We start from the raw sequence: 8740 nt of genomic DNA, 5'->3' as shown, positions 1-8740 counted from the left end.
AATAGCCTGGGGTGCACCTGAACTAGCACACTGGCATGCCCTGTGTCCCTTGTTCACACTGCAGGCCACACTGGATTGCACTTCTTTTTTTTTTTTTTTATTTTATTATTTTATAGAGAGTACAATATATTCTTAATGAGGAAGCAATGCCCGGACTACAAAGCGCGTGCGTGTGCCATGCCCTCATTGGCCCGTTATGGATCCAGACTCTGCTAGAGCTGGTTCTCAGCCCGCTCCACCACTCCTGTGCTGCGCCACGAGACCTCGCAGCCTCCCTGCCCCACCTTTACGTGCTGACCCTCAAAGCAAAGACGTCTCTCGGGTGAAGCAGCCTTCCCAACTGTATATTTGGGATGATACATGGGGGTGTGAGCTGAGGCCACGAGGTCTCGTTGTGTTGTGTTAGGACTGTACCTGCGTGGGGACTCTGCTGGCAGGAGACCCTCCTTGCAGCACTGTCCCGAGCTGGCTGTGGAGCTGGTCCCGTATGACCTGACAAGGGGCGCTGCTCTGAGCTTGCAAACATAAAATCTGAAGACGGCACACAGCCAGGTGGGGGTAGGAACCGGCCTGGAGGCTGGGATGGAGTTTCCTGTAGTAACTGCCCCCCTGTGCTCAGGACAGCGATTTATCAGTAAACCTCTGGTTCACCTCAGCATCCAAGGCCGTTGAGGACGTCAGGGAGGGCTCTGCGCTGTGGGCTGGATCACTCCCCTTCCTTATTGCCCTCGTTTCATCACGCAGGGTAGCTGATCAAAGAGGCACTTCTGGCGCGGCAGGGCAGCCCAGCTCTCATCAGTCTCCAGCTCTGGACACCCCACCGAGGTGGGCAGCAGCAGGCAGGAAGGAACAAGAGCAGATGGGATGGGGTGAACGTGCAAAGGCTGGCCCCTGTCAGGCAGGGACAGCCTCAGCAGCATGAGGTGGACAGAAGCAGTGTGCTCCTCCCTAACCCTCTGCATGAGGCCCACGTTTGTGCGCTGTGATCCCTCTACACCTCTTTCCAGGTAAAGCAGCAACCACAAAAGTGCTTTCGAAGACGGCTGCCTGTATTGTGGCTACAAACCGTGCTGACTTTCCTGTTAACTTCCTCTTGCAACAAGCACAATACACCTCCGGGCTTTTATACCCCTCAACTCACATCCGTCCACTACAAAATCCCTCTGCGTGGCACCGGACCTCATTTTCCCTCTTAGGGAAGTTCTGATCACGGTGAGTGTTCCTGCTCTGACAGAGTGGACAGGAGCCAGACTGCCTCCCTGGCCCTGGGACCACGCCATCGTCTGTCACAGCCACATCTGTGTGCACAGTCCTGCAAATAACCTGAAAGAAATCTTGGGCTTCTGGAAAACAGAAGAGAAAATTAAACATGTATTTTCCAACCTCGAGAACAAATTGATATAACTCTACCGACGACATTTTTCAAAGTTCATCCTGTAGTTCCACCTCCCTACCACACACACACAACTTGCAGTGTCTCAAAAACAATCATATGAGAGGAAACGCAGCCACAAAAATTGTAACACGGTTCTTTAAAACCATGGCATAAAGTAGCCTGCTTCATTTTGCCCTTCATATGTCTCTTCTTAAAACACTGCCGTTCTCCTCTCTCTGGAACAATGCAGAAAAATCGTGGGTATATGACATTCACCGAGAGTGACAGGACAAATGGACCCTGATAGAAAAATGCTCAGCTGAACTGTACTCTCCTGAAGCCTCACTAAAAGTGAGGGAAGCAGAAGGAAAAAAGAAAAAAAAAGAAAAAAAAAAAAAAGAAATAAAAAACCACACACGCCAAGTCTCATATTTGTTCCAGTCAGTGAATGCTCACATTCAAGGTGTATCAGTTCCCTTCTCCATTTAAAATTAGTTGGCAGAGAAATAACGTAGGCGGGCCACGATTGTTCCTAACCCCGTGTTCCTCAGTGAGCAGTTAACTAACTCTTACATTGAAAATAAACATAAATGCCTGCCAGTTCCCAATACATGACACAAACACTCTGGAAGTAGAATGCAGTGTCTGACTGCATTTGGAGAGAGGGGAATTGCATTTTTATATGGCATATGAAGAAATGTCTAGATAATCCTGAGGCCATATGCTGAGCCATCTTAGACAATTCTAGATCACAAATGCTACTGCATTGGGCAGGAAAAAGATATTTTCTCAAGCACTGAGAAACCTTAGGTAGAGTTTTAAAAACATCTGACCTTCCAAGGGGTAAATGAACCCCAACAAGGATCAGTTCAGATAGCAGCACTGCCCTTTGTCCGTCAGTTAGTAAAATGTAGATGATCTAAACAAATAACTTCCTGTTTTAGGAAATGATTCCTGAGGAGGCAAAACAATACTGTCCTACACAGCCGTTTCTTATGGAAAGAATCCCTGGCTAAATAGGGCATTCTTATTCCATCCCCCCGATAGAGAAGTTACATGTGATCTGGGTACACTCTCAGGGCATCTGCTGTGTCCTGGGCATATCGCCATTTCTTCTTCCACCTGCTGCTCTCCGTGACACGCAGGTGTCACGCAGAAAACAGTCAGCTGGTTAGCAAAGGGCATCCTAATCAGAAGCCAGACAAGCAACATGTGCTGTGGTAAGCTAGAAAGCATAACGTCTGTGCTTCGACATCCCTTTCCCCCTTAACACATCTTTCCTCCACAGCTGTGTATGACTTTCGTTTCATCTAAGAAGAAGAAAATGAAAATTGAAAACGCACTTATTTCCCCAAAACTTTTCCTTTCCACGTCCACTTTAACCCTTCCCGCAGAGAAGAGGCATGAAGCGAGGCTCCCCTTGGTGAGATCTCCTCTTCCAGGCAGAGGACATGGCCCTGTAAGCAGGGGCAGCTTGGGGAGGAGGAAGAGCTGGACTCGGGAGATGAGCAAACACAACCTCGTAGCGTGTCATCCAGGATCTTGTGAGATGGGCTGCAGCTGACCCCCAGGACAGAGCACAGAGCTTTGTGCCGTGGGACTGTTCCCGCTGCAGGGCAGGAGGAAATCTGAACGCACGGGTCTGACGTGCCTGCTGCCACACTGACAGCTTCAATTATGGGGCAGCAACCAAGCAGGGAGGACACTCAAATCTGGAAGGAATTCAAGCAGGTACCTCCCAAAACACTATCTCGTATCGTGTGCTCCCAGGGGCTATCGTATAAAGCTGAAATATTTTTGCTGATGACTGAGGCTGTGGAAAGATACCCAGCAATTACACCAACAGCCCTGCCAGGACTTCTATTACACAAGCATGAAGTTTTAGTCAGCTCTGACTAAACAACCAGAATTTTTGCTGGCAAAGGAAATTTAGTTCTAAAAAGCTTAAAAAGGAACCAGGGAAGTGAAAGTTAGTATCTATGTGACGGCTTGCACATCTCAGAGAGGCCAGCGCAGCAGACTTCAGGAAAGGAAACCAATTTCTACCAAGAAGTACCAGAGGATGTGTTGAGTCTCACAATTCATGCTCAGCAATGTGCTGCCAGCAGGCAGCTTTGATAAGGCCTGGGATTTTCCCGTGTTCACTTTTACACTCACTAAGGTTGGCACGTTTCAGCAGAGACAAATTCTCTGAAGGCCCCTGTGAAAACTCAGCAGTCACAGCCCACGTCCATGGCGTGCAGCCTTGCACAATCCTTCCTAGGAGCAACAGGTCCGGGAACAGGGAGGGAAGCATGTCAAACGTGCATCGGCACAGCGACATCCACAGAACAAGGAGAAACACGCGGCAAAGCAGCGTGTGGAACTTCCCTTACTGGGAAGTGGAAAAAACGTCACAAGAGAATACCAGAGATCGTAATCTGAGTTCCCATAGCCAGAAATATTCCACGCCCATGACTGATGCTCGCCCACCGCCTCCCATGAAGCTGCCTTCCTCCTTCAGCCTCCTCCTCGCGTTTGCAGCCACCGGGAGCTCTGCAGCTGCCTCTCGCCTTTCTCCACCGAAATCTTACCCCTGGACGGCTCTGCTGTCCCGAAGCCTTGGGGACAAGGGCGTGCGGGCAGCGATGGCTCTCACGCCAGGAGCCATGTGGGCAGGGCAGCGCCCTTCAGACCCCCAAAATGAGCTTTGGCAGCCAGAAGCGGGTGACAGAGCGGGCACAGCAGAGCAGGAGGGACTCCTTGTGTGAGGCATACAAAGAAGAAAACACCGATTAAGGGTGGAAACCCTCCCAAAAAACAAGCCTACACGAGCAGCCTTGAGACACAAAGGTGTTGCCAGCGCACGCATCTACTGCTCCAGGGCCACATGCTGACATAGGGACGGGCGGGCAGCGGGCTGGGGGAAAGAGACGGCAACGCTCGCTGCTGGGCAGCTCCTCCCGTGCCTCAGAGCCCCTCGAGCAGACCCCACGAGGCGTAGCAGACCCCATGAAGGCCGGGCAAGGAGCAGCCCCCCCCTGAGCCCCCACCCCGGGTCCTCCCGCCCGCTGCGGGGCGCTGCCGGCCGCCGCCCCGCGGCCCCATCCGCCGTGAGATGGCGGCGCAGTTCCGCAGCTACGTGTGGGACCCGGCGCTGATCGTGGCGCAGATGGTGCTGCTGCAGGCCGCCTACTACAGCTCGCTCGGCCTCTGGCTCGCCCTCCTCGGCGCCCTGGGCAGCACCCGGCCCTCCCTGCACCAGGTCTTCAGCGACGAGGTGAGGAAGGGGCTGCCCCGTCCCGTCCCCCCCCACCTCCTCGGGGGACACCGAGCTCCGTGCGGGGGTCCCGGTCCCGGGGGTGCTTCGTGGGAGCCCCCCGAGGGGATCCGGAGCCGCCGGGGCTGTGGGAGGCATCGGGTCCCTGTGGGGTACCCCCGGCAGGGCTGCTGCAGCCCCGGCCCCTCGTATGGGGTGTAGCGGGCGCAGGGCAGTGCCCGTGGGGTGAGGCTGGCAGCGATGGGCACTGTGGTCTCTTACTAACGATGCTGTGCAGATTTTAGGCTTCTCAACCCCACCCGGGAGGCTCTCCATGATGGCTTTCATCCTCAACGCACTCACCTGGTAAGTCAGCGAGTCGCTGGGACAGGCGTAGCGCTCCTGTTACGCCAGCGGTCCCGGTGTCTTGTGCTTACTCCTTTATAACATTGAACTCTGTGAGAATTCAGCGTGACCACCGCCGCTCTCACACCTCCTGGAAGCCCAGTGCACATCCCTTGAGGTCAGGTTATTCCCCGTGCCTCTGGTCTGGAGAGGAGGCCAGCTGGGAGCTGCTGGCTCTGAAGGTGACTTATCCTGATCCCCAATAAGTCATCTCACTTTACTGCCTCAGTTTCCCAGTCCAAAAATGAGTCTTGCCTCCCATGAGAGATTTTACTGAACGTTAAAATTAATGAGTCTCAGCAAACACTGATCTGTAAGCTGTACTGTACTTTGTGCCTGCCACTAGGCAGAGATTACTGGGGGAGATAGCACAGAGAGCCAGGCAGGAATCTTTAAACTAAAAGCTCATTTGCCTGCTGTCATATAATTAAAATGCTGTAAGCCATTTAAATCTTGCTATAGCATCCGTGAGCAATGTGAAGAACAACCTATCCTTAAAACAGTTAAGAAGTCCTAAACCATCTTGATAACTAGCACCAACAATTCCTACTAGATCTTGCCATATCCCCTTTTCCACGGGCACAGTGCAGCATGATGTTTATTCATCTGTCTTTACTTTGCAGTGCTCTGGGGTTGCTGTACTTCATCCGAAGAGGAAAGCAGTGCCTGGATTTCACGGTCACAGTTCACTTCTTCCATCTTCTGGGCTGCTGGATTTATAACTCGCACTTTCCCTCAACTCTGACGTGGTGGCTGGTGCACATTGTGTGCACAGCGCTCATGGCTGCAATTGGGGAGTACCTCTGCATGAGGATAGAACTCAGAGAAATCCCACTGAATTCTGCTCCCAAATCCAACGTATAAACTTGCTCTGGCAACAACGTGCCGCATTGCATCATTGTTTCCAGCACAAGTACATCTAATGCCTGAAAGTCATCACTGAAGAAGCACAGCAGGTCTGTTTAGACTTTTTTTTTTTTTTTTTTTAAGATCTTGGTGACTGCGTGAGTGTGAGCATCTCCTCTGTCATCATCAGACAACAGGGAGGAGCAGATGTTTATTTTATTAACACAAAGCATTAATGACTGTATGGCAAGTGTGCTCTTAAGCTCTTCGTTCATGAGACTGTTAAAAAGCAAGTAGCAAATCTTCGTGCGTGAGGAGCACCTGGAATTAAGCAAATGTGAGAGGTCCCTGTATGGGTATTACAGTGGTGAGCTCATCTTGCAGGAGCTGGCACAGTGAGAGCGGGGCCAGGAGCTGCTGCTACCAGGTTGTAATTCGCATGTGCTTTCCTTGGAAAGAAGTGAATGGATGGGGGAAAGAGAACATAATTGTACTTAATGTGAATCACCAGCTGAGACCCTAAATAACCTATAATCTTAGATGGGTTTGTTTGCTGTTTCCATGTTTAATACATAGAGATGTCAGACAGCAGTTTGCTGAAGAAATCTTTTGTAATAATAAAGGTATTATGTTGCTGCGAGCGTGTTACTGGGAAGCTAAGCACTTCAAGAAATACCATGAACGTCTGTATTGTGGCAACAGAAGTATCTGGGCAAATCAGGCAGCATAATAATGCTTGCTTCAGAAAGCGTGTCAGCAGCCCAGGGCCTCCACATGCGTAGTCCTGAGCTGGGGCTGTTTTGGGGGAAATCTGCAGAAGTTTCTATAGCCACACTACCCTTCCTGGTTGCCTGGGTCTTTCTGTCAGGCCTCAAAAATCTAGCAGCTTAGGCAGTCTGGTTGAGGTACCATGTATTCAGGTAAGAAACCTCTACTTGGTTCTCAAAGTGTTAGGATGCACGGTCAGTTAGAGATGCTTCCAAAAATCTCACCTGTTGGGCTACCACAAACAAAAACCTCACAGCCAAAGGGCAGACCCGCATCTTGTGTGCTGCCTGCTAAGGGCTGTTTTGCTTGTGAGATCCCAAAGAGGGCAAAGCAAGTCCTAAAGAAAGATTGTTCTCCTGTGCAGCTTCTTGCTGCAGTAACTTTCCTTTGTATGTCCATGTTTGTAAATGCCAATTTGTGTAAATTATTTGCTAATTTAGTTTGTTGAGAGTTGATGGGATGATTTGAGGTTGATAAACTCTCTTCGAAGTTGCTCTTTTGACTTTTATTACTGGTGAGAAACTGTTTCTATTTGTGCTCTATCCAGATACTATGGATTCAGGCAGGGTAAAATTCTGACATTTTAACTATTTTGGGGGGTTGCAGCAGAGAAGGAAGGATTGATGGCTGCATGTGTTTAGACAGAACTTTTTGTAGTCTGCGATTTCACCAGTACCTATTGCTAACTAAACCCCATTTAAGCTCAGTCTTAGTCCCCCTGTTGCTAACCAAACCCCCTTTAAGCCCAGTTTTAGTCCCATCATGAGTATAGCAGCAGTTTTTCAGAGGAAAAAGTTTACAGAAGTTTTTCTGTACAGGAGCCAAAACTTTCTGGAGGGCCCCCCTGAGGTAGTTTCCTATTACTTCCCCTCTAACTCTGCCGTGAGCCCAGCAAGACACTTTATCCCTTCTTAAAACCTGCTGGGTTCTCCCGTATGAGGATCCTTGCCTTCCTTCCAGTCCCATTCAGCCCAGACATGAACAAACTGGTGCTTGGTCTTCCAGTAGGTGCCAGTATCTCCTTCAGAAACGAGATCCATGCGAACGGTCACGGCACACAGCACAGAGCATGTTCTGCCTTGGGGCTGCCAAACACTGGCTCGCTACCATCAGTTGTATTTTCAGACTCTTTCAGGGTCATTTTGTCCTCTCCTGCTTTTTGTTGTTAGTATTGAGAAGGAACGTCCCAGCCCTGTGCAGGGAAGGTTTGCAGGTTGAATTCAAGGCTGAATACCACACCAAATCCCAGTGCTCCTTAGGAATGATCTCCAGGTGACTGTGGAGCAGAGGACTGGGTGAGTGAATATAAGTGAGCATACATGAAGGAGAGAAGTCACACTAGTCCCATTCCTTAAAGGAGAACAGACAGCAGATCCCAGGGTTGCTGTGAGATCGCGTTAAAGAGGTGCTAGCTTTGTTCCCCTGGAGGAACAGGGATGAAGACTCTGGACCAAGGAACACTTACCTCCTTACTTTCTGTGTGCATAAGATATACTTCAACTGCTCTTCACAGACATCCTTGCAGGGGGATCCAAAGTTTCAGTGCAGCTTTGTGTCTGGGGACACTTGGGCAGAGCAAGGACACAAGATGACTTGACAAACCTGGGTCCAACACCAAGGCCGTGGGACATCCAAGCACGCTGCACGAGCATGAAGCATGCTGCAGGGTTAGAGGTGCTTGCTTTAAGCAGGCTCCCTTTGAGGGAACAATCTGTACAGTGCTTTTTATTTTTATAAAGGAAATACACCATAGCTGTCCTAATCATAGGGGAAGTTCTGCAAAAAATTATGTACTAATTAAGGAGAAAACCTCTGAAATTAGTCACTCCCATATTGTGAAACCTAATTATCACTTGTGTGCATTGTCAGGTCTCCACAGCACCTTCGGCTTTAAAAAATTCTGCTGCTCCATACCTGAATGGTGGCAGATGGTCTTTGTTTCTTAATGATTTTTTTTTGTGTGTGCGCAATGGAGTTGATTTTGCTTTCAGGGAAGATTTTCCCCAACACCTGCTCTTCTTAGAGACAGTGGTAGTATCAGCTAGCTATCTGCACCCAAGGTTTGCAAAAAGCTCTCTGGGTTCTTGGAGATCTCTGCTGCAACTTCT

The 8740-nt window shown here is 49.9% G+C and overlaps 1 protein-coding gene across 1 annotated transcript; it reads left to right on the top strand.

The window, feature by feature from the left end:
• Positions 1-4470: 4470 nt before the first annotated feature.
• On the top strand, positions 4471-7126 carry SYS1 (SYS1 golgi trafficking protein). Its single transcript, XM_084296594.1, has 3 exons — positions 4471-4634; positions 4912-4979; positions 5642-7126. Exons 1-3 carry the CDS (start codon positions 4473-4475, stop codon positions 5880-5882), a joined length of 471 nt encoding a protein of 156 aa, XP_084152720.1. The 5' UTR covers positions 4471-4472; the 3' UTR covers positions 5883-7126.
• The last annotated feature ends 1614 nt before the right edge of the window (positions 7127-8740 follow it).

The sequence above is a fragment of the Netta rufina genome (genome assembly GCF_964035555.1).
Source record: "Netta rufina genome assembly, chromosome: 16".
NCBI classification, from domain to species: Eukaryota; Metazoa; Chordata; class Aves; order Anseriformes; family Anatidae; genus Netta; species Netta rufina.
The sequence above is the reverse complement of the archived record's forward strand: the minus strand, read 5'-3'. Positions and strand labels throughout refer to the sequence as shown.

Coding starts and splice junctions, on each gene's coding strand:
- SYS1 (XM_084296594.1), top strand. CDS start 4,473: ATGGCGGCGCAGTTCCGCAGCTACGTGTGGGACCCGGCGCTGATCGTG. Junction 4,635..4,911: donor ACCAGGTCTTCAGCGACGAG/GTGAGGAAGGGG, acceptor GATGCTGTGCAG/ATTTTAGGCTTCTCAACCCC. Junction 4,980..5,641: donor ATCCTCAACGCACTCACCTG/GTAAGTCAGCGA, acceptor TTTACTTTGCAG/TGCTCTGGGGTTGCTGTACT.